The sequence below is a fragment of the Microcaecilia unicolor genome, chromosome 6 (assembly GCF_901765095.1).
Source record: "Microcaecilia unicolor chromosome 6, aMicUni1.1, whole genome shotgun sequence".
NCBI classification, from domain to species: domain Eukaryota; kingdom Metazoa; phylum Chordata; class Amphibia; order Gymnophiona; family Siphonopidae; genus Microcaecilia; species Microcaecilia unicolor.
Window position 1 is genome coordinate 19,943,319 of NC_044036.1, and position 26,286 is coordinate 19,969,604.

At 45.5% G+C, this 26,286-nt stretch overlaps 1 protein-coding gene across 2 annotated transcripts in view; it reads right to left on the reverse strand.

Moving 5' to 3' along the window:
- The window catches only part of TRABD2B (TraB domain containing 2B), a 499,500-nt gene extending 479,438 nt beyond the window's left edge, over positions 1 to 20,062 (reverse strand). For both annotated transcript variants that reach the window (XM_030207549.1, XM_030207550.1), the window contains exons 1-2: positions 19,927 to 20,062; positions 18,696 to 19,256 (exon numbers count right to left, since the gene is read on the reverse strand). In XM_030207549.1, the coding sequence (XP_030063409.1) occupies positions 18,696 to 19,256; positions 19,927 to 20,034 (669 nt within the window). In that variant the 5' untranslated portion in view covers positions 20,035 to 20,062. The remainder of the gene's footprint in view (positions 1 to 18,695; positions 19,257 to 19,926) is intronic.
- Positions 20,063 to 26,286: the final 6,224 nt, after the last annotated feature.

Sequence of the window (26,286 nt, forward strand, 5' to 3'; positions counted from 1 at the left end):
AGAGTGATGGGAATCAGTGCAAGAAATGTTACCCTGGCAGGGAAATAAAAACATGCTGTTTGAAATGCCGTATGCTTCAGCAATCTATGCCAATATATTTCTTTTTATTTTATTTTATTTTCACTCAATTAAACCCACATGTTTCAACTTAACTCAATGTAATGTACAAGAAATCAACACTGTACAAAAACAAGCATTCCATAAAATATACATCTCGGATGCATAATAAAATAAAAACACAAACATTGCTTTTCACGTCCCACAAGTCGCCTCATAAAATCATAATAAGCCCGAGAAATCCACCTAGCTAAAATCACCCTGTAGGAACATCACTGATAGAATCTACCTTCTCCTAATTAAGTCCTTGGTAATATGTTCCAGAAAAATCAACTAACACGTGTATGAAAGCCAAACCAAAAAGCCAGAGGGAGTTCTATAAGCTGGTCCCCAAATTTAGGCGCCAATTTATTTTTATTTTATGTATTTATTTATTTATTTCATTACATTTGTACCCGGTAGTAGTAGTACCCCGCGCTTTCCCACTCATGGCAGGCTCTATGCAGCAGGCAATGGAGGGTTAAGTGACTTGCCCAGAGTCAAAAGGAGCTGCCTGTGCCGGGAATTGAACTCAGTGGTGGGAGGTGGGACTGGAGGTTGGGAGGCAGGGATAGTGCTGGGCAGACTTATACGGTCTGTGCTAGAGCCAGTGGTGGGAGGCGGGGCTGGTGGTTGGGAGGCGGAGATAGTGCTGGGCAGACTTCTACGGTCTGTGCCCTGAAGAGCATAGGTACAAATCAAAGTAGGGTATACACAAAAAGTAGCACACATGAGTTGTCTTGTTGGGCAGACTGGATGGACCATGCAGGTCGTTTTCTGCCATCATCTACTATGTTACTATGTTCCTCAGTTCCCCAGGACCAAAGTCCACCACCCTAACCACTAGGCCACTCCTCCAATAGAGCGCACATGTTAAAAAGATCTAGTGCTTATGCACACCATTAGTGCTAATAGTGAAAATTATGCATGAAAGTGATAAGCAGTATTGTGTAACCGGTGCAGGTAAGTAAAATACCCCCCCACCCCCCCACGTTCTCTACATGCTTTGTATAGTCAATGACAACTTTCAGCTCTTAATTTGGATTCACAGTACCTTTGCAGACCTGAAACCCATCGGCGTATGCTTGAATATATTTCTTCTCCACCTGTTTTTATTTTCGTTTGGTATTTGGAAGGCGTTGAGGTGGCTGTGGAATTTTGTTCAGAATAGTAATTTTTATCAGTGGAGACAATCTGCCCAATTAGAGTCGGCTCGGAACCCTGCTTTCTTTGTTTTGCTGCCCCCTCTCGCTGGAACCCTCTCCCACTTGACACCCGCACTGAAATCTCTATCTATGAGGAAAGACTAAGGAGGCCAGGGCTTTTCAGCTTGGAGAAGAGACGGCTGAGGGGAGACAGGATAGAGGTATATAAAATAATGAGTGGAGTGGAACAGGTGGATGTGAAGCGTCTGTTCACGCTTTCCAAAAATACTAGGACTAGGGGGCATGCGATGAAACTACAGTGTAGTAAATTTAAAACAAATAGGAGAAATGTTTTCTTCACCCAACGCGTAATTAAACTCTGGAATTCGTTGCCAGAGAACGTGGTGAAGGCGGTTAGCTTGGCAGACTTTAAAAAGGGGTTGGACGGTTTGCTAAAGGACAAGTCCATAGACCGTTACTAAATGGACTTGGGAAAAATCCACAATTTCGGGAATAACTTGTATAAAATGTTTGCACGTTTGGGTAGCTTGCCAGGTGCCCTTGACCTGGATTGGCACCTGTCGGGGACAGGATGCTGGGCTCGATGGACCTTTGGTCTTTTCCCAGTATGGCATTACTTATGTACTTATGTAAAACATTTAGAGCTAAACTAAAGGCTTGACTTTTTGTTAAAGCTTTCGGCATAGGGTTTTTTTTACTAGACGCACTCACGTTTTTAGCACGCACTACAAATAGGCATGCGCTAAATGTTAGAGATGCCCATAGGAATACATTGGCATCTCTAACGTTTACCATGTGCCTATTTTTAGCGTACGCTAAAAACGTGAGCCGCCTTAGTAAAAGACCCCCTATGTTGAAAGCTTTAACAAAACGTCAAGCCTTTAGTTTAGCTTTAAATGTTTTGATAGAGATTTCAGTGCGGGTGTCGAGTGGGAGGGGGTTCAAGCGAGGGGGGGCAGCAAAAAAAGAAAGCAGGGTTCTGAGTCGACTCTAATTGGGCAGATTGTCTCCACTGATATAAATTACTACTCTGAACAAAATTCCACAGTCATCTCAACGCCTTCCAATACCAAACGAAAATAAAAACAGGTGGAGAAGAAATATTCAAGCATGCGCCGATGGGTTTCAGGTCTGCAAAGGTACCGTGAATCCAAATTAAGAGCTGAACGTTGTCATTGACTATACAAAGCAGACCACCCCTGGCTCTTTCATACAGAAACTTTGGGCTGCCTGCGATCCTGTCATTGAGGTTCTCTGCCATGCCTCAGGGTCCGATGAGTTCACCAGACATTTGGGCACTAGCAGGAAGGCAATATTTATCTTGTTATGGAAAGTAGAGTTAAAAACAAGATGAAATTGCTGGTTATGCTTTGCATAGTGATATTTGACCCACGGAAAATCTATTTTGTGCTGCAAAAAGAATATCGTGACCTGAGGAGGAGTGGGGAAAATGTTTTGAATTTTGTTTAAGTCATTGACAGGCTTATTTTCGAAAGAGAAGGGCGCCCACCTTTCGACACAAATCGGGAGATGGGCGTCCTTCTCCCAGGGTCGTCCAAATCGGCACAATCGAAAGCCGATTTTGGGCGTCCCCAACTGCTTTCCGTCGCGGGGACGACCAAAGTTCCCGGGGGCGTGTCGGAAGCATAGCGAAGGCGGGACTGGGGCGTACTTAACACATGGGCGTTTCTGAGATGGGCGTCCTCGGTTTCCATTATCGCTGAAAACCGGGGACGATCATCTCTAAGGTTGACCTAAATGTTGAGATTTGGGCGTCCCCGACCGTATTATCGAAATGAAAGATGGACGCCCATCTTGTTTCAATAATACAGGTTTCCCCACCCCTTCGCCGGGATGTCCTGCGAGGACGTCCTCAGGAAAACTTGGGCGCCCCGTTCAATTATGCCCCTCCACGGGGTCCTTTTACTAAGGTGCGCTGAAAAATGGCTTGCAGTAGTGTAGGCACGGGTTTTGGGTACATGCCAATCCATTTTTCAGCGCCCCTGTAAAAAAGCCCGTTTTAAAAAATTTTGCTGAAAATGGAAGTGCAGCAACATCAAAACCTTAAAGAAACTTCAGACCGCTCAAAACATGGCAGCTAGGCTTATATTTGGTAAAACATGATTTGAAAGCGTAAAACCCCTCCGCGAAAAATTACACTGGCTCCCAATCAAAGAACGCATCGCCTTCAAAATCTGCACCCTGGTTCACAAAATCATCTAAGGAGATGCCCTGAGTTATATAACAGACTTGATTGACTTACCAATTACAAATACATCCAAATCAACATGATCTTATCTAAATCTGCACTACCCAAGCTGCAAAGGACTTAAATACAAAACAATTTACGCATCTAGTCTCTCTTACATAAGCACACAACTGTGGAACGCATTACCAAAAGCCTTGAAAATGACAAAACTGTGGAACGCATTACCAAAAGCCTTGAAAACTACAAACGACCACCTAAACTTCCGGAAATCACTAAAAATCAACCTGTTTAAAAAGGCATGCCCTACCGATCCAACTTGAATGCCTAATCTCTGCAACACAACCAAACTAAAGCACGTAATGGACATAACACGACTCTTCCGTTCTCCGATTCCCTAATGTGGCTGTACCACATGAACTTGATCTTACCACAACATCACTTTGTATTTGTTCACACCGGAGTCTGCAAACGCCTCTCCGGTACTATGCAAGCCACATTGAGTCTACAAATAGGTGGGAAAATGTGGGATACAAATGTAACAAATAAATGAATAAAATTTGGGTTCCAGACCTGGATTTCAGGGAATATATCATTTTATTCTAAAACTGATATATCTTTTACCTCTTACATAAGTACCTAAGTATTGCCATACTGGGACAGACCGAAGGTCCGTCAAATCCAGTATCCTGTTTCCAACAGTGGCCAATCCAGGTCACAAGTACCTGGCAAGATCCCAAAACAGTACAATACATTTTATGCTGCTTATCCCAGAAATAAGCAGTGGATTTTCCCAAGTCCATTTTAATAACGGCTTCTGGACTTTTCTTTAAGAAAGTTAGCTTCAAACCAGAAAACCATCTAGGGTATAATTCTATAAAAGAGGTAGTTTCAGATTTATTAAAATCTTGATATACCGCCCAAGGGAGGAGACCTTCAGGGTGGGTGCTTTACATAAAATTATAAAACATTTAAAAATCTAGCACAGAGCAAAGATAGTGAGAGAGGAAAAAAAGCCCTAACATTTATGTGCCAGTCATTCATATAAATGTTTAAAATACTAGCATGATGTAGCAGAAGGGAAAGGGATTCACTACACAAAAGAAAGAATACAAAGCAAAAAAGCACCAAGAGCCCTTCAAAACAGGTCCTTTAATTAGTCGTGTAAATAGAAGCTGTATATGATTGACATGCAAAGTTATAGAAAACAGATTTCTGGAGAATTGATTTTGCAATAGGTCAATTATCTTTTACCTGGAGCCCGATGGTAGGCTGGTTCATTTAGGAAACAATTTTTGTTCTACGACCCCTGATGCAGGCGTTGAGCGTCGAAACACTCGGTTCAATGATATACAGCATCGATTTACACTACTAATTATAGGACCTGTTCCGGTTTTGAAGGCTCTTCTTGCTTTTTTGTTTGGCCTTGTAAAATACTAGTATATACAAATTGTAACCAGGTACCTCTATGTGCAGCCAAGGATAGAACAATCTCCTCCAGCCACAGGCTCCCGGTACAGTCAAGAAGTAAATGTCCACCAGTAACTTCAAACTTAAGGACTTTATTCCATGCAGGTTTCTAGTTGACCTGATACACAGTTCCAACAGCAGCATTCACCTTCAATCTTAAGCACATATAAGCCACCTGAAAGTATGTGGCAAATAGTCCCCCTTAAGCAGTAGGCTATCAGCACATATCAGGATTCAATACAGGCTCACAGTCAGCTCCAGTCTGGGCTCTTTATCCAGTGCACAGTAAACAGTAGTTCAATTCCAAATAGGCAGTCCATTCAGTTCATCATCACAGTTAAACCACAAAGCAGAAGTTTCTACCTCCTATTCTCTTTACCTCCATGATGGGTTCAATACTTCAGGGACTTCTCATACCCAAGGGATTCTACCTTACATCCACTTCACTGGTAGACTCAATACTTTAGGGACCTCTCTTACCCAAGGGTTTTCAGCCTGCAAATACTTTTGGGACTCTCTCACACCCAAGGGATTTCACCCTGCATCTGCTTCACTCTACCCTCTTCTCTCCTCTCTCCTGGGACTCCTTCCCACCTGCCTAATCAATCCCTGGCTTCTCCTACCACAACCAATTATTCTCCTTCCATTAGCTTCCCCCACACCCATACCAGCTGAGTTAAGCATTAGACTAATTATGAGCTCCTGCACACAGGGTTTCCTATCTCTCTTTCCCCCTAGTGGCAGCCAATCTACACGTCCTGCCAGCTTACACCCATGTCTTCCCCTATTGCAGCTAGGAGTCCAGTCGGGGTTCTTCATCTCATCCCCTGGCTCCTTGCCTGCAATGCCTTCTGGGACTTGTATTTCAGACTGAAACTGCCTTAACCCAACTATCCTGTATGTGACTCTATCACAACATGTATGTGTGAACATTCATGCACACATGGAGGGGCATAATCGACCAGAAACGCCTATCTCCATGGGCGTTAATCTCCGAGAACGGGTCCGTGAAGGGGCGGAGTGAACCGTATTTTTTAAAAAAAATAGACGCCCATGCTTTATTCGCCAAGGTGTGAGCTGGGCGTTTTTGCTTTTCACCGATAATGGAAAATGAAATCGCCCAGCTCAAAAACGAATAAATGCAAGGCATTTGTTCGTGGGAGGGGCCAGGATTCATAGTGCACTGGTCCCCCTCACATGCCAGGACACCAACCGGGCACCCTAGGGGGCACTTTTACAAAAACAAAAAAAAAGGTAAAAGAGCTCCCAGGTGCATAGCACCCTTCCCTTGGGTGTTGAGCCCCCCAAATCCCCCTCAAAACCCACTGCCCACAAGTCTACACCAGTACTATAGCCCTAAGCGGTGAAGGGGGGCACCTACATGTGGGTACAGGGGGTTTGGGGGGGGGTTGGACGACTAGTAGCATTAAGCAGCACAATTGTAACAGGTAGGGGGGGGATGGGCCTGGGTCCACCTGCCTGACGTCCACTGCACCCCCTAACAACTGTTCCAGGGACCTGCATACTGCTGCTTGGGAGGAGGGTATGACATTTGAGGGTGAAAGTAAAAAGTTGTGAAACATCATTTGTTGTGGTGGGAGGGGGTTAGTGACCACTGGGGGAGTCAGGGGAGGTCATCCCCGACTCCCTCTGGGGGTCATCTGGTCATTTAGGGCACTTTTTGGGGCCTTATTCGTCAAAAAACAGGGTCCAGGAAAAGTGCCCTAAATTCTAGCTACAAACGCATCCATTATCGGCGAAGGGCGCCCATCTCTGTTCGGGTGATAACCACGCCCCAGTTCCGCCTTCACCACGCCTCCGACACTCCCCCGTCAACTTTGTCCGCATCCGCGACGGAGTGCAGTTGAAAGCGTCCAAAGTTCGGCTTTCGATTATGCCGCTTTATTTGTTTTTGTGAGAAGAACGCCCATCTCCCGATTTAGGTCGGAACTTGGGCGTTATTCTCGTTCGATTATAAGCAGGATAGTAACATAGTAACATAGTAGATGACGGCAGAAAAAGACCTGCATGGTCCATCCAGTCTGCCCAAGACAAACTCATATGTGTATACCTTACCATGCGGGATATGAGCCTAAGGGTTACTTTGTAACCGCATGCAGATTCTCTGATAATTCATAGTAGGCAGGGCATCCCCTCCTCTCTTCATCTGCATGAAGTTGATTCAATTATAAGGTACATTATAATGTCATGAATATAGTTAAACATATTTGCGCTACAGTGTTTAATGGTTGTCTGCCATAAAGTTGCTTTCTTTGGCTCAATAAAATTTAAGTAAAATTTTTCCAAAAAATTGCTCTTTTCTCCTGCAACAGCCTAATACCTCATGAGTCCCCGTTGGTATTTTTGTTCAATTATTCTCATTTAGGCGAATTTCACGTTCCTCATTCCATGAGGTGTCTGGACCAGCTTTCTCCCTTAGTACTTAAGAGACATTTGTATTCACAGCAAAAAATTCCCCAAGAATTCTTGAGCTAAAATAACTTGTATTTACTGTATACAAGGTACCGAACTGGATAATTACATACTGTGTGTGGGAATCTTATGTCTGTAGGAAATACCCACCAATATGTCTGGTTTGCTGGCAAGATGCAAACGTTAACCCTTTCAAGGAGAAAACAACATTTTATTTCACTCTGTCACAGACATGTTTTGCACCCTTTAGCATTCAAAATGGAAAGCAGATCAGAGAGGCTCATTATCACAGATGCAAATCGGCAGCTGTATCACTTTCAGCTATTGGGGAGTCGTTTTACAGTCAGAGGCGGCGCTGTTTCCTCCGAAACGTCAGAAGTAGTCATGAACACAATAAGCTGAGAACACCGCAAATAGGGTTATCCCCTTCTCATATTCTTGCAAGTAACTGGAAGCTTTTCTTCAGAAGTACATGGCAGTTAAAGAAAGCCCGTCTCTTCACTCAATGTGACTTCTAAATACAATAAAGCATTTATAAGTCGGATGAAGAAAACAGGTAAAAATTAAGAGCCCTGAAAAGAAAGCCGACTATAGTCTAGGGGTGACCATTTGTACATAAGTATTGCCACACTGGGACAGACCAAAGGTCCGTCAAGCCCAGCATCCTGTTTCCAACAGTGGCCAATCCAGATCACAAATACCTGGCAAGATCCCCAAAAAAGTACAAAACATTTTATGCTGCTTATCCCAGAAACAGTGGATTTTCCCCAAGTCCAATTTAATAATGGTCTATGGACTTTTCCTTTAGGAAGCCGCCCATACCTTTTTAAAACTCTGCTAAGCTAACTGCCTTTACAACATTTTCTGGCAACAAATTCCAGAGTTGAATTAAACGTTGAGTGTAGAAACATTTTCTCCGATTGGTTTTAAATCAATAACTGATTAATATTACCCACATGTCATGCCTTCGTCATGGTACACTCTTGAACCATGAATGTGCAAAAACATATACAGCACATTAACTAGTGACCCTCAGATCTCTTACTACAACTAATCATTTCTAAAGCGCTACTAGGCATACACTGTACACATTATATGCAGGTACTTTCCCTGTCCCCAGGGGCAATGGAGGGTTAAGTGACTTGCCCAAGGTCACAAGGAGCTGCAGTGGGAATTAAACCTAGGTTGCCAGGATCAAAGTCCACTGCACCAGGGCCGCCGAGGGGGGGGGGCAGGGGGGACAAAATTCCCCGGGCCCGGGCCTCCAAGGGGGGCCCAGGCCAGGGTCTCTCTCCTTCTCCTGCTCCCAGGCTGCTGGCACTGCAGATCTTCTCCCTTTGGACCCTCCCTCACTGTGCCCCGCCCTCATAGAAACAGGAAGTGACTAGGGCGGGACACAGTGAGGGAATGCCCGAAGGGAGGCAATCTGCCGCTTTCACGCAGAGGTGAGGTGCTGCCGATTTGAATGCAGGGGGCCCGGTCACGGTGGGAGATGGAGGGGAGCTATTGACAGAGCCGAGGGCGGGCAGGTGAGACCAGAGACTGCAGCGCTGGCAGCCTGGGAGCAGGAGAGGGGGGCGACAATGGTAGGGATTGGGGGGGCGGGGGCCTCAGGGGCAGCCTTGCCCGGGGCCCGGCAGTCTCTCGGCGGCCCTGCATTGCACTAACCATTAGGCCACTCCTCCACTCTTAAAGCTAAAGCACAATGGACTATTTTTGCAGTAAGCTTTCCATTTTCATGAGAAACTCACAATATAAAGAATTTCACTGTATCCAGAGAAAGCGGTTTACCCCAGTAATTGGCGGCAAAAGACAAAGAGACACATATAAGGGGAAAAAGATCACACACATAAGCAATATCAGCCATTCTCTGTCTCTTCTACCTCTGTTCATGTTGATAAAATTCCAAGCCAGGTTTTTCTTGATTTGCAATTAGACAGTGAGTGGAATGGGAAAGATTTAAATTGGGTATCTGAAGCAGCCTCTCTGGACTTGACCTCACTGCAGAGTGGCTTCAAGGAAAAAAAACACTCAAATCACCGCCTCAGTTTCACAAAAAAAATTGCTGATGGATGTGAAAAGGCAAAGAGTTGGGAATCTTGAGCCTCTCGGCAACTTTTCTCATGCCATACAAAAATCCTAGAGATACTGGGGCTGGCTCGGGGATGTTTGCCTAGTCCCACAAAGACGAGATTTGTTTGTACACCTCTGAGGTTTCACAGAAGACTTCTTTGTTAAGAAATTCACTGTCACTTCATAAGACAGTTTCACCGGCACATGTATCCCCTCCCTTTCTTGGAAACACCTTAGGTCCTCCTCTGCTAAGGTTTGGTTTTTTTTTACCCCTAGAGATGTGATGGGGGGGAAACCTTACTAATTCTGGCCCCCATCCCACCTCCTTATCCCCACGAAGCTATTTGTCCCACAGGCATCAAATGAAATAGTTCTCAAACTGACTAATCACACCAGTACTATTAGTCCATTGACAATTACTAAGATAATGACCCAAATACTGTACTGGAAAAGTTTAAACAGCTGGACTACAGAAACCACTTTTTTTTTCTTCACTTTACTACAAGCTGGTCAGCAGCAGTTAGACCTCAGGGAAAGCAAAGGGTCAAAATCAGGCCCAGATGCACAAAACCTAACGAGCCCACAACTTGCGTTTTAAACTGGTTCCAGCCAGTTTAAAACGCAAGTAGTTCACCCCGGGCATGCACTAAGGGCATTTTCCCTGCCACGGTAGCAGGCAACGAAAACGGAATGCAAATGATTGAAAAGCTATTATAATGAGCTGCACTACCGTTGCAGCCCATTATAATGAGATGCACTACCGTTTTTCCGATTCCCTTACCGTAGGAACCCTAACGAGATGTCTGACCTCTTGTTAGGGCTCCTGTGAGGGAATCGGAAAGGAAAAGGGCCCCCAAAAAAGGTAAAAAAGAAAAAAAAAAAAGCAGGGAGCGCATGTGAGGGGCGTCCTTTAAGGACGTACTCTCCCTGCGCTTGTGAGAGACGTTTTTTTTCGCAGTTTTTTGCTCTTCCGGTGCTCGTGTTTTTTTCCCCCTTCTATTTAGTCTTCGCCGCGCCACTTACCCCTCCACAGCGAAATTTTTCTATTTTCCTGGTTGCCGGAAAATCGGGACGTCCCTTTAGATTAGGCTCCTCTTCCTGGTCTCTTCAGCCAATCAGAGCGCGTTTCGCCTAAGCCCGCTTTGATTGGCTGAAGAGACCAGAAAGAGGAGCCTAATCTAAAGGGACGTCCCGATTCTCCAACTCAGGTACCGAAGGACTAGAGAATGCAAGTGAGCTACAACGAGTAGCTCATTTGCATTCCCTATCGTTGATGCATTCCCATTCCCTACCGATTCGCTATGGAATCGGTAGGGAACGGGAATTACCAATGTCTTTAATGCATCTGGGCCTCAGTGTTTCCCCAGTCTTTGCTTCATGTTGTGAGGTTTCCAGTACAGAAAAGGAACACCATTTATCACCACTTTGAAACTATTCTTTGATTTCAGACAGGGGGCCATAATTAAGTTTACGTGAAGAAATTACAGCATTCAAGATGATAGTAAAAAATAAAAAATCTTTTTCATTTCAGGGGGCATTCTTAGCTTTCTCTGCTCTGATCACCTAGTTCCCGATCTCTTTTATACATGGGTTACTAGCAGGCTTATTTTCGAAAGAGAAGGACGCCCATCTTTCGACACAAATCAGGAGATGGGCGTCCTTCTCGCAAGGTCGACCAAATCGGCATAATCGAAAGCCGATTTTTTGACACCCTCCACTGCTTTCCATCACGGGGTCGACCAAAGTTCACGGGGGCATGTCGACAGGGTATCGAAGGAGGGACTGGGGCGTGATTAGGAGACGGTCGTCCTCGGCCGATAATAGAAAAAAGAAGGGCATCCCTGACGAGCACTTGGCCGACTTTACTTGGTCCACTTTTTTTCATGACCAAGCCTCAAAAAGGTGCCCGAACTGACCAGATGACCACCGGAAGGAATCGGGGATCACCTCCCCTTACTCCTCCTGTGGTCACTAACCCCCTCCCACCATAAAAAACAAGTTTAAAAATACTTTTTTGCCAGCCTCTAAGCCAGACTCAAATGCCATACTCAGGTCCATCGCAGCAGTATACAGGTCCCTGGAGCAGTTGTAGTGGGTGCAGTGTACTTCAGGCAGGTGGACCTGGGGGTGGGGAGTTGGAGGCTCTGCACCCAAGGTAAGGGAGCTATGCACCTGGGAGCAATTTCTGAAGTCCACTGCAGTGCCCCCTAGGGTGCACAGTTGGTGTCCTGGCACGTGAGGGGGACCAGTGCACTACAAATGTTGGCTCCTCCCACGACCAAAGGGCTTGGATTTGGACGTTTTTGAGGTAGACGTCTTTGGTTTCCATTATCGCCAAAAACCGAGCATGACCGTCTCTAAGGTCGACCTAAATGTCAAGATTTGGGCGTCCCCGACCGTATTATCGAAATGAAAGATGGACGTCCATCTTGTTTCGATAATACGCCTTGCCCCGCCCCTTCGCGGCACCGTCCTTAGAGATGGGCGCCCTTAGAGATGGTCGTCCCCGTTCGAAAATGCCCCTCCACTTCTTTTAAACACTCCTGCAGCTAATATTGTACTGTAACGTTAAACCGAAAAGAGGGAAAAGAGAAATTATACAGGCAAGAGATCCTGGCAGGGTAAGAGCCGGGGAGAACAGAGGATGATACTAGGAACGATGGAAGAAGTGAGTAATATAATGGCATATCAAATATTTAAGCTGTTTTTCTCTCATCTCTAACCGCAGAATACAGAAATAGTGTTTTTTTAAACCAGTAAATGCTATAGGTACCGTTATAGATAAATGGCTGATAGAGCTCAGCATATTTTAAATTTATAGCTAGGGCTTTTCAGCTTGGAGAAGAGACAGCTGAGGGGAGACATGATAGAGGCTTATAAAATAATGAGTGGAGTGGAACAGGTGGATGTGAAGCGTCTGTTCACACTTTCCAAAAATACTAGGACTAGGGGGCATGCGATGAAACTACAGTGTAGTAAATTTAAAACAAATTGGAGAAAATGTTTCTTCACCCAGCGCATAATTAAACTCTGGAATTTGTTGCCGGAGAATGTGGTGAAGGCGGTTAGCTTAGCAGAGTTTAAAAAGGGGCTAGACGGTTTCCTAAAGGACAAGTCCATAAACCACTACTAAATGGACTTGGGAAAAATCCACAATTCCGGGAATAACATGTATAGAATGTTTGTACGTTTGGGAAGCTCGCCAGCTGCTCTTGGCCTGGATTGGCCGCTGTCGGGGACAGGATGCTGGGCTCGATGGACCCTTGGTCTTTTCCCAGTGTGGCATTACTTATGTACTTATGATACAACAGCTTGAGGAAAAGGGTGAGTATTAGCTAATGCAGTGAGACCGTATCCGGATACAGGTCTGTACAAATCGGGCAAGATTTTGCACAGCTTACTCATAAACGGATCTTAATTCTTCAGCTCTCCTGAGCTCTAGACAGGGCCGACTATCTGAACACAATAAGCCTTGGTAGTTAATCATCTCATGTTGGGAGGACACCCACTCGCTGCTCTGTGCCAGTCTTCTGGTCATATTACACATGCCTGCAGTTTCGTAGAACAGAAGCCAGGACGCTGCTGTCACACTGTGCCTTTATCTAATGTTAGAAAATGTCCCATATAACAGGGTATATACCAAAAGAATCATAATTTAATTATAATTTTCAGATGACCAGAAATATAACTGTGTGGGGTGCGGAGGCAAGGATGAGGGAAGGCTTCTTATTAAAAGCAAAATAAATGTATAGATTGTAAATAAAATAAAATGTTTTAAAAATGGGAAAAGTTACTGGCAGACAGGACAGGCCTACACAAATGATTATGGTAGTCACAATTACCACAGCACAAAGAACATTTTGTTCTAGGTTTCGCTCGTAACATTTTTACACTAGACAATTTCTCTCCGATTTCTCCTTTGGTGAAATCCTTTTGGTTTTGTTTTATTTTATTTTAATGTTTCTTTAGTTCTTCTTTCAAAGAAACAGCATCACCCACCAAGAATGACAAGGGACAACACGATAACCCCAGGGAAGAAAGCAGCAAAATGCCAGTTTCTCGGGCATGAGCAGGAAAGTGACCTGGGAAAGAACCAATCACTTCACATAAGCGTCCTTGAAGATTTTAGCTCAATGACTAAAAGTTCTCTCTGGCTTGTGAAAGGCTCAGTTTAGCCCTGTTTTTACATTTACCCCCGCCAGCCCAGTTGTGTTCCTCATTCTGCATGAATAACTAGTTTTCCTTCTCGCTACACAGGTTTAAGTAATCTTTTGTGGCAGCTTTTGCAAAGGCTGAAAAATATTCGTACAACATGCAGAAGTGGAGCAATGAACCTTCACAGTTCATAAAAACTATTATCAAAAAAAGTAAAAAATCACGAAAATCGGCTGGTGGAAAATTGTGGACGTATTTAAAAAAGAAAACAAAATGTATCTCTCCTCAGCTTGGCTTCGATTTTCATTTTCTATGGTTACTACTACTTATCATTTCTATAGTGCTACTAGACATACACAGTGCTGTACACTTGAACATGAAGAGACAGTCCCTGATTGACAGAGCTTACAATCTAATTAGGACAAACAGGACAAATAAGAGATAAGGGAATTACTAAGGTGGGAATGATAAAATACGGGTACTGAACAAGTGAGTAAGGGATATGAGTTAAAAGCAGCATCAAAGGGACAATATTGGCCACCAGCAACAGGATGCACTAAACCTGCCCTGACAATCCCACAGTTGGTGAAGTATTTAGGTTATCCCTAACAAAGATACAGATGAGTTTGAATCCCTTGAGGAACTAGTATCCCCTGCATCTGCATGTCACACTGTGGATATCCTGAAAACCCTACTGGCTACGGGATGACCAGGGCAATTTTCAGAAACACTGAACTGGGAGGTCGAGAGGAACACTTTCTATAATACCTAAGTACAATTCAAAAGGATTTATCAGGAAGTAGGCATGTATTTTTTCTAATTTCCAGTTCTTAAATAGGAAAATAGCTGGCAACATCTTAGAGAAATAGGGATCAGGTTTAAAAAGGATGATTCAGACGACCCATCAGTCATTCAAGTGTTTTCACTGATAGTTTCAAAGCATGGAGATTTGGTGCAAAACAATGAGAAGTGAATTTCAGCCAGTTCAGATCATGAACTGCTACAGAGATAAGGATTCTGTTCTTGGGTGCTTATAAATTGAAATTTTGGGTATTTGTTTTGCAGCTTATTAGAGGATCCTGGACGGTACCAGAAATGAGTGAGTGCTTAATGGTATTTTCACACCCCATGACCCTTGCTACCCTTTTCGGTAGAATTAGATAGGTACATTTGTGTCCTTTAGGAGTTATCAATGGAGACACAAAACAAGCCAGGAGAAAGGAAGGTGAGAATGAAAAGCCGTGTTCCTGGTGTTTATCCCTATTTTAATGTTTGCATCAGAGCTGTTTTATTAGTTAAAACCTAAAATCAGAGGCTCTAGATATAGGAAAATCATGCTGCACTGTTCCTCAGTGTGCGATGAGAAACATTTGTTAGTCACATAAACAGCAGTAAAAAAATATATATATATACTGAGGAACAGCGTGGAATATATATATTCCAGTTAGGTTCATTTAAATATAATTCAGAAACATCTTATCCACTTTTTCTATCTGAAAAGGACCCTCCAAGACACAGAACAGAGGAGAGCTACAGGGCCATAATATCCACTTTTAACAGTGGAAGGGTGAGCTTTCCAGACACACACTTTTCAAATCCCCAAAATATGCACTGGCAAGTTCAGGTTCTCACCTGGACCTTGACTACCCCTCCCCCCTTTCCCTTGATTCACACTGTGGGCTTCCATTTCCTCTGCCCATGGACTCCCCTTCAGACCTGGTCATTCCCAAAGCACAGTAATAGTAGCAGCAAACAGTGAATGCAAGACCGGATCAGGGTCATCCTCACAGACCCTGCCCAAACGTGGCAAAAAATCCCTGCGCGTAGATTTACGCACACTGGGCCATATTCTATAACTATGCACGTAAATTTTGCAATGACCATGAAACGCCCATTTCTCTGCCCATAACCACGCCCCTTTTTGCCTATGCGTATTAATATTTAGGTGCAGTTCATTACAGAATACACTTAGCGATTTGTGTGAGTAAATTCTAATTATTTCCAATTAGCGCTCATTATTGCTTGTTAAGTGCTGTCATCAAAGCTGATTAGCTTGTAAGACAATTAAGTTACACACGTTGTTAAAGAATACGCCTGGATTTTGGTGCAGATCTCTAAGCATGCTAAGCGCTATTTTGCAAATACCCACTCCCACTTAACATAATCACATATTTGACAGAGGGGCATTAGGCAGGACACACATTTTACATAAGTACATAAGTATTGCCATACTGGGAAAGACCAAAAGTCCATCGAGCCCAGCATCCTGTTTCCAACAGTGGCCAATCCAGGTCACAAATACCCGGCAAGATCCCAAAAAAGTACAAAACATTTTATACTGCTTATCCCAGAAATAGTGGATTTTCCCCAAGTCCAATTTAATAACGGTCTATGGACTTTTCCTTTAGGAAGTCGTCCAAACCTTTTTTAAACTCTGCTAAGCTAACCGCCTTTACCACATTCTCTGGCAACGAATTCCAGAGTTATTTATTTATTTGGATTTATTTATTTATTTGTGTGTAACATAGAATACTATTAGTTATACGTGTGTCTATGGTGTTTAAGTACATACGCTTATGTTCTCTCCAAATTTTAGGTGCTATTTCAGCAGTTACACTGGTATTCTATAAAGGAAAAGAGGTGCCTTTATTCCTGTATAAAACAGGCCCATCCAGTCTACCCATCCTCCGTAACCCCTAACTCTTCCTTTTCCTAAGAAATCCCACATGCTTGTCCCATGCTTTCTTAAATTCTGACACAGTCCTCGTCTCCATGACCTCCACCAGGAGGCCATTCCACGCTTCCAGCACCCTTTCCGTGAACTCACTCCTTTTTTTGAGGGGGTACTTGGGGGTACTGAGCACTGGCACCTTTTCCATTGTCTGCTAAAATTGACCCATGGTCCCCAAGTTTTAATGAAAGAGCTCAGGCTCTACACACCAATTCTGCCTTGTCATAGATTATGTGACTGGTTGCAGGGGGCCTGGCTATTGTGGGTGAGTCTCTCAGTGATCACCTCACCCCTGGCCTGGCATTTGAGTACCTGCAGCTTTTTCACTAGAAAAAACACGCTATTCCTATCAAGATGGGCTACCATTAAGATGAATTATTCTACAACATATTGCATCTTTTTAGCACATGGTCTCTTTGCATGAAATGGAACCTGTGCTATAATTGCATGGTAAAATAACCCACCTTGCTAACTTCCCCCCTTATTCTCTGTTCTTTCGTTCTACTACTACTGCCAAACTTCATTGCTGGAGCTAAGAAGTCTTGGGGGGAGGGAAGAAAACAGGGATCCACAATGCTGGAAAGAGAGAGAAGCAATGAGGTCAGTGAGAGGACGTGGGGAGTCAGAAGATCCGGGGGTTGGAAAGCAGGGCACTATGAAGGAGCATGGGGACCACGGGATGAGAGGAGCAGGAGCCGTGAGGTGTGGGGGGAGGTGGAAGGGGAAAATGAGAACCACGTTATTAAGGAAAGAGTTGGGAGGGGGGAGGGAGCGGGAGCCATATGTTCGAGGGTGAGGAAATGGAGGAGTTAGGAAGCCAAGAAATGGAAGAAGAGCCATGTGGTGGTAAGGAGAAGGACAACAGGTCAAGAGAAGCCCCCCCCCCCTCTCCTGACATGGATTCCCTGGATCCTTAAGAAGCCAAGGGCACGTCAGGGACATCCTTGAAGGACGTCCATGTTAGGCACTTTAGAAGGACGTCCCTGACGAGCACTTGGGATATGCAGCTTGTTTTTTTTTTTTTAACATGGGTGTTAGGCGCTTTCCCACTGGTCTCCATGGGCCCATTCACAGCAGCCCCAGCCTAACGAGAGGTGCAGACCTCAGGTTTTTTTCACGGTAAGGGGATCGGAAAACCGTAGTGCATCTCATTATAATAGCCTTGCAATAGCCTTAGGATCATCTGCATTCCGTTTTCGTTAGCTGCTACCGTGATCGGAAAATGGCCTTTAGTGCATGCCAGGGTTTACTACTTGCTCGTTAATGGCTCGTTAAGTTTAGTGCATCTGGCTGAAGGTGGTAGAAGGAGCCAGGTGGATATAATGAGAGGGAGGAGATGAAGGGCCCATGAGTGAAAGCAGAGAGGAGGGAGAGTCAGAATGACTGCTGTGAAGAGGGAGCAAGACCATAAAGCCCAAGGTAAAGGGAAGAGAAAGGGTTCCATGAGATCCAGGAGAGGGACAGGGTTGGAACCATGAGGTCAGCGAAGAAGGAGGGGGGAGGAATGAGGTTGTATATTTCTTAGGGTGTGCAGCCCAAAAAATATTGTTTGGTTTAGTTTCTCATAGTGTTCACAGGAATTTTCATTTTCTTTGTTTGATTTTTTTTTTAATTGTGTTTGTTTCGGCACCTGACCAGTACACCTCTACTCAGGAAATCTAGACTACCCCAACTTGACATTTCGTCCTTTAGATTGTAAGCTCCTTTGAGCAGGGACCGTCTTTCTTTGTTAATTTGTACAGCGCTGCGTAACCCTAGTAGCGCTCTGGAAATGTTAAGTAGTAGTAGTAGTTGTGAGTTGTGCACAGTTTTCGGAAAGAAAGTACGCTATCGGGATGGAGTTCACACTATTTATGACACAGAAAAAAATACCAAAATGGCACGAGAAGCATCAACAATTTCCATATTCTTCCGACAAATGCACCTCTCTAATGTATGTGTTGGTGGCGGGGGGGGGGGGGGGGGGGACTATAATTTTCAGGGGGAGGGGATGCAATGATAGGCACCCTCGCTTTCACAAAGATTCGGGCATTTCCCCCTCTTTTACCTAACACACAACTTGGCCTATGACAGCCTCGCTGCTTTAACTCAGGTCCTCTCATTTGTTTATATCTGTCCATTCTTCCTAGATTGGAAACTCCAGAGAGTGTCTCAGTGTTCAGTGCTGAATATGCCCGTTGGCACCATCTAAATGACAGTAATTATTGTTATCCCCTATGTTCACTGTTCAGGCCAACGATCTGCTCTGTCACTTGCACGTTGCAGTTAATTAGCTAATTACATGCTACAGGGCCCTGGCTTACGGCCCCTCCTCCACCTTCACCTGCAATTATTTCCAGGATCTGCCCAGAAGTATGTCCCTTACCTGGGAAAAGTTGAGCCCGTTCAGCGGGTGACACTGCTCTTCCACCTTCTCCACCGCCCCCGTCTTCTTCCTCATCCTCTCTGCCTCCTGAGCCAAGTACAGGTCCAGCACGGGAACCCCCCTGGACCGGACGTCCATCTCTGTCAGGGAATTCACCATGAGCATCACCCAGACGGGCTTTTTCCTCTCCCAGTTGCCCGCGATGGCATTAAAGAGGTAATCCGCGTACAGCCCCTTCCCCTTCTGGTCCGGGGACATCCAGTGGGGCAGCATTAGCTTGACGTACTCCAGGTGTCTTTTCAGCCGCAGGTAAAGGTCGCCGGGCAGCACGTCCTGCAGGTTCTTGCCATGGGGCAGCATCTGGCAGCTGGCCAGGGCTGAGATGGTGTAGGGGTCGGTGAGGTCCAGTTCGAAGTACACACGTGTGCTGTCCTGAAATGCCCTCTTGGAGTTCTCAGGGATAAAGTCCCACACTCTGGTGTAGGGGACGTGAATAGTACCAAAGAGGTAGGCAGGAGGGTCTCTCTTGATCGTCCACAGGAAAGAGTTCATATCTGCTTGCTAAACAGAGAAAAAGACAGCAATCGTTAGTCTCCTTTTCTACAGAATATATTAAAAGAACCAAGATGCATCGCAAAATGAATTGGAATGGGAATTAGGAAATGCGTATATGTGTCCCATACGGCCAGGACACGAGTGCAAATAATCCGAGACTGCAGTGCGTTTGGCCAGACCGAAGCAAACTTAGATGTGTGTGAATTCGTTTGGGCAGACGGTCAGATCTGCCCGTAGTAGACGGACAAATTCTGTTCAGGCTTCTGAAAATTCAAAAACGTACAAAGGCCACTTCTGAGAAAAACGAACGCGTTTTCCCCGGTAGGAGGGAAGGAATGTTGGAAGGAGGCTGGGGGGGGATCTCTTACCCTGGGTGAGTCGGAGGAGACTGAGCTCAGCACTGGCAACGTTTTAACATTCAGAAACCTTCCAGAATGGGAAGCTGGAGGAGGCTTCGGAGCAGCCGAGAGAGAGAGAGTGAGGGGTGCAGGAAAAGTGTTTGCAGCTGACCCTGAAAGGCGCTCTTTCGTAGTTGTAATTTGTACTTTCACTTCTGCACTGGCTTTTTTTTTTTTCCTGCCCGGAGGACAGAAGTCTCCTTAAATCCAAGGGAAGCAGGAGGGGGGGGGGAGAAAGGTGTAGGACAAAATGCAAAGGGGGGTGGGGAGCAGCTTACCGATTGCGGGAGGTCGCACTGTCCCGTATCTGCCTGCTCCAGTCTGGACGTCCCCCTTTGCAGGAGCAGGATGAGAATCAGGCACTGCAGCCCCGCGTTGGATCGCATGATACCTCCCCAAGTCAGCTTTGGGGAAGTTCTGCCGCTCTGCTCCGCATTTAGCAAGTGCAGAGGAGTTGATCCCAGCCCGGAGTAGGAGTTGTCAAAGAAGGAAGGAAAAAAAAAAAAAGTTAGACACTGGGATGCTGCTGCCGATCTGGAGCTGGGGGAGCCTGGATCAGGCCCAGAACCTGAACGGGATCAGGCCGAACTCTGGGTTAGCAGTTCAGAATATTAGAAAAAAAAAAAAAAAAAGCTTATGTGCTCAGAAGTCTGACTCCAAAACTAAAGGGAATCAGAATGAGTACTTAAAGCCAGTACCTGTAAAGATGATATTTTGAATTTCACAGTACATAAGTACGTGAGTATTGCCATACTGGGACAGACCAAAGGTCCATCAAGCCCATTATCCTGTTTCCAACAGTGGCCAATCCAGGTGACAAATACCTGGCAAGATCCCAAAAACGTTCAATGCATTTTATGCTACTTATCCCAGAACTAGCAGTGGATTTTCCCCAAGTCAATTTAATAATGGTTTAAGGACTTTTCTTTAGGAAGCTGGCCAAACCTTTTTTAAACCCCGCTAAGCTAACCGCCTTTACCACATTCTCTGGCAACGAATTCCAGAGTTTAATTACACGTTGAATGAAGAACAATTTTCTCTGATTCATTTTAAGTTTACTACTTTGTAGGTTCATTGCATGTCCCCTAGTCCAAGTATTTTTGGAAAGAGTAAACAGACGCTTCACGTCTACCCTTTCCATTCCACTAAGGGGACGTTTTACTAAGCTGTGCAAAATGTATACATGCCAAAAACAAAAATACATAAAGGGACAAGGTTGAAGGCACATGTGTACTGGCTTCATATTATAAGCAACAGATTAATGCTGTCTTCTTTCACTCATGTACCTCTAATCTTAAATCTGTGCATGCCACACTGGGATTAATCAGACACAAAAGTGGGCAGCAGTTCTAGGTGCTTGCATGGGGAATTGGACTTGATATACTGCCTTTCGGTGGTTTTTTACAACTACATTCAAGGTGGTTTACGTGGAGGGTCATAATCGAACGAAAACGGCTATCTCCATGGGCGTTTATCTCCGAGAACGGGTCAGTGAAGGGGCGGACCGAACTGTATTTTCGAAAAAAATAGACGTCCATGTTTTATTCAACTTGATGTGTGAGCTGGGCGTTTCAGCGATAATGGAAAATGAAAGCACCCAGCTCAAAAACGAATAAATCCAAGGCATTTGTTCGTGGGAGGGGCCAGGATTCGTAGTGCACTGGTCCCCCTCACATGCCAGGAGACCAACCGGGCACCCTAGGGGCACTTTTACAAAAACCAAAAAAAAGGTAAAAGAGCTCCTAGGTGCATAGCACCCTTCCCTTGTGTGTTGAGCCCCCCCAAATCCCCCTCAAAACCCACTGCCCACAAGTCTACACCATTATTATAGCCCTAAGGGGTGAAGGGGGGCACCTACATGTGGGTACAGTGGGTTTGGGGGGTTGGACGACTAATAAGCATTAAGCAGCACAATTGTAACAGGTAGGGGGGATGAGCCTGGGTCCACCTGCCTGAAGTCCACTGCACCCCCTAACAACTGCTCCAGGGACCTGCATACTGCTGCCAGGGAGGTGGGTATGACATTTGAGGGTGAAAATAAAAAGTTGTGAAACATCATTTTTTTGTGGTGGGAGGGGGTTAGTGACCACTGGGGGAGTCAGGGGAGGTCATCCCCGATTCCCTCTGGGGGTAATCTGGTCATTTAGGGCACTTTTTGGGGCCTTATTCGTGAAAAAACAGGGTCCAGGAAAAGTGCCCTAAATTCTAGCTACAAACGCATACTTTTTTTCCATTATCGGCGAAAGGCGCCCATCTCTGTTCGGGTGATAACCATGCCCCAGTCCCGCCTTCACCACGCCTCCGACACGCCCCCGTCAACTTTGTACGCTTCCGCGATGGAGTGCAGTTGAAAACGTCCAAAATCGGCTTTCCATTATACCGATTTATTTGTTTTTGTGAGATAAACGTCTATCTCCCGATTTGGGTCGAAATCTAGGCGTTTTTCTCTTTCAATTATAAGGTGGATAATAACCTATGGGGCTCAATTTCAAAAGAGAAAAATGCCTTAAAAGTGGCATAAATTTGCATGTGGACGTTCTTCTCACAAAAACGTCCAAATTGGTATTTTCAAAACCAATTGTTAGATGTTTTTCTATGAATTCCGTCAGAAGTGCGTTCAAATCACAAGGGAGCATGTCAGGGGTATGTTAAAGGTGAGATCTAGGCTTTTCTAACACTTGGCTGTTTTTCTGCAATAATGGAACAAAACAAACACATCCAGGACTATAAGCTGGACATTTTTGTTTAGATCTGTTTTATTAATAAGCCACAAAGAGTGCAGTAAATTACTACTGGAGGGAATCAGGGATGCCCCCCCTTACTCCTCCAGTGGTCACTAACCCCCTCCCACCCCCTAAAATGTGATTTAAAATATTACTTACTAGCCTCTATGCCAGCCTCAGATATTATACTCAGGTCCATTAGAGCAACATGCAGGTCCCTGGCGTAGTCTAGTGCTGGGTGCAGTACATAAGTACATAAGAATTGCCATACTGGGACAGACTGAAGGTCCATCAAGCCCAGCACCCTGTTTCCAACAGTGGCCAATCCAGGTCACAAATACCTGTCAAGATCCCGAAAAAGGTCAATACATTTTATGCTGCTTATCCCAGAAATAAGCAGTGGATTTTCCCCAAGTCCAATTTAATAATGGTCTATGGACTTTTCCTTTAGGAAGCCGTCCAAACCTTTTTTAAACCCTGCTAATCTAACCACCTTTACCACATTCTCTGGCAATGAATTCCAGAGTTTAATTACACGTAGAGTGAAGGCAGTTTTTCTCTGATTCGTTTTAAATTTACTACTTTGTAGATTCATTGCATGCCCCCTAGTCCTAGTATTTTTGGAAAGAGTAAACAGACACTTCACGTGTACCCTTTCCACTCCACTCAATATTTTATAGACCTCTATCATATCTCCCCTCAGCTGTCTTTTCTCCAAGCTTAAAAGCCCTAGCCACTTCAGCCTTTCCTTATAGGGAAGTCATCCCATTCCAGTTATCATTTTCGTCGCCCTCCCCCTGCATGTATCCCCTTCTCTTATCAACCCCCTCCCCCACACACCTACTTCAGCATTCTCCTCACAAAAACCCTTACTCCTACTCATTTCGCCAGTACTAGATTGGAGTTTCAAGGGCAGGGAAAGCAGAAAGAGCAGGTGTTGTGAGGTAATATCTGCAGGGGTAGAAGGAAAGAAAGAGCAGCCCCAAGAGGCAGTATTAAGACATAAGCATTGCCACACTGGGTCAGACCAAAGGTCCATCTAGCCCAGTACCCTGTCTCCGACAGTGGCCAATCCAGGTCACAATCACCCAACAAGATCCACGGAGCAAAGCATTTTGTACTGCTTGTCCCAGGAATAGTGGATTTTTCCCTACGTCCATTTAATAACATTCTATGGCCTTTTCCTTCAGGAAGCCATCCAAACCTTTCTTAAACTCTGCTAAGCTAACCGCCTTAACCACATTCTCCAGCAACGAATTCCAGAGTCAAATTGCGCGCTGAGTAAAGAAAAATTTTCTCAATTGTTTTAAACTTACTGGACTCCAGCTTCATCGCATGCCCCCATGTCCTAGTATTATTGGAAAGCGTAAACAGACGCTCCATATCTATCTTTTCCACTCCACTCATTATTTTATAGACCTCTATCATATCACCCCTCAGCCGCCTTTTCTCCAAGCTGAAGAGCCCCAGCCGATTTAGCCTTTCCTCATAGGAAAGTCGTCCCATCCCCTTAATCATCTTTGTCGCCCTTCTCTGCACCTTTTCTAATTCCACTATATCTTTTTTGAGGTGCGGCGACCAGAATTGAACACAGTACTCTAGATGCGGTATTGATAGCTCTGCGTGGCCACTACAGTTCTGCTGGCTGCAGTTTTGAATACAGCAAGTGCATGGTGAGAGCGCCAGTTGAGATCTAGCAGTTACAGACCCGCTAGGTCTCCCGCATTCAGCGGGAGACTCCCGCTTTGGCGGGCCATCTCCCGCAGTCCTGCCAAAACGGGAAATCCTCCTGCTGAGACAGAGAATCATTTTTTTCTCACACCATCATCACCGCTGCTGCTTCTCCCAATGAGCAGCTGTGGTGGTAAAACAACACAAAGAAAAGTAAGGGCAAGGGTGGCAGCAGCCTTCAGGCATGTGCCATCAGCTCTGCCGGTCCTCTGCTCCCGGAACTGGAAGTTGACCTCTATGGGGGCAGAGGACCAGCAGAGCCGACAGCGCATGCCTGAAGGCTGTTGCGGCCCCGCGCTTGCTTTTTTTTATTTTTATTTTTTGTCGCGGCCACTGCAGTGACGATCCTAGGTCGGCTGCCACCCGGGGCAGATCGCTGATGTGCACCCCCCCCCCCCTCAGGTGCAGCACGACCCCCCCCCCCAGTGCAAAGACACCCCCCCCAGTGTGTCAACCCCCCTCCGGGTAAATGTTTAATGTTTAGCTGCTGGGAGCAGCTGCACGGCTCTCGGCTCCGCTAGCTCCCTGCTCCCTCTGCCCCGGAACAGGAAGTAACCTGTTCCGGGGCAGAGGGAGCAGGGAACTAACGGAGCTGACAGGCGCGCGGCTGTTCTCTACACCCCCTCCCCCCACCAGCAGCATGCACCCGGGGCAGACCGCCCCCACCGCCCCGCCCTTGGTATGCCGCTGGGCCACTGCCAAGGAGGGTGGATGAAAACAGGAGCCGGGATGAAGTCAAAAAGTTGAAACCAGTAGGTTAGTCTCCGTTTCCCCTTCCCATTCAAAACAAAGCAAGGAAACCTATGAGTTGCTGCATCCATGATGTCATTCTTTATTGCCGGTAGCATTTTTTATTTAATCTCACTTACATTTTCAAACATGCCAGCTTGTTCCAGCATTCAGATGTACAAAGAGAAAGTATAATAATGGAATAACTTTTCATAGGTAGAGTAGTAATTTGGTTAGGGTGGTGGACTTTGGTCCTGGGGAACTGAGGAACTGAGTTCGATTCCCACTTCAGGCACAGGCAGCTCCTTGTGACTCTGGGCAAGTCACTTAACCCTCCATTGCCCCATGTAAGCCGCATTGAGCCTGCCATGAGTGGGAAAGCGCAGGGTACAAATGTAACAAAAATAAAATAGATACTATTGGAGATTCTACATGGAATGTTGCTATTCCACTAGCAACATTCCATGTAGAAGGCTGCGCAGGCTTCTGTTTCTGTGAGTCTGACATCCTGCGCGGCCAGATTGGTGATCTGCAAGGGCCAACTTCTACATGGAATGTTGCAACATTCCATGTACAATCTCAAATAGTAGCAACAGTGGAGGAGTGGCCTAGTGGTTAGGGTGGTGGTGGACTTTGGTCCTGAGGAACTGAGTTTGATTCCCACTTCAGGCACAGGCAGCTCCTTGTGACTCTGGGCAAGTCACTCAACCCTCCGTTGCCGCATTGAGCCTGCCATGAGTGGGAAAGCGCAGGGTACAAATGTAACAAAAAATAAATAAATTGAAATCAGTGTGTCATTTGGAGGGGCTGGTTATAGGGACACCCTGAACACTGTTATGTTCAAGCAGAGATATTTTTCTCCTGGTAAAGGCTCTCTAAAACCGACATCATGTTATGAGAATCAGGTGCTCAACATTTCTATCTATCTAGTTATTTTATTTACTTATTGCTATCATTTACATCCCACATTAAACACGAATTAGGTTGAAACCTGGGAGCATTTAAAATCTTTTTTTTATCTCCTATGCCTACATCAAAAGAAAAAGATGGCTTGAGGTACAGCGGGTGGAGCCAAGGCAGAGTGGGCGGTGCTGGGGCGTGTTCTAAAATCTCCCTCTCAAAAATCTCGGGACCCCTTGGCAGCTCTGCTGTTGCAGTACCAGTTCTGGCTAACAAGCGTAGGCTGCAGTCACTGGAGGGGGAAGGTCTGGCAAACTGTGGTGGTTCTCCTTTGCAGTCTGCCTTTCCTCCCTGGAGATACCTGTTATCTCCGGTCCCTACCTGTAACCACTTTCTCTGGGTGCTTTTCTGAATGGACAAGTAAAAAAAAAGGCCCTTTTCTGAAGCCAATGAAACGGGCGCTAGCAAGGCTTTCCTGTGGCCCCCCCCCCCCCACCGAATGCACGTTGGTTGTTAGTGAGGGCATTGCGCCGCCGTGGCCCCCATCAATGTGTG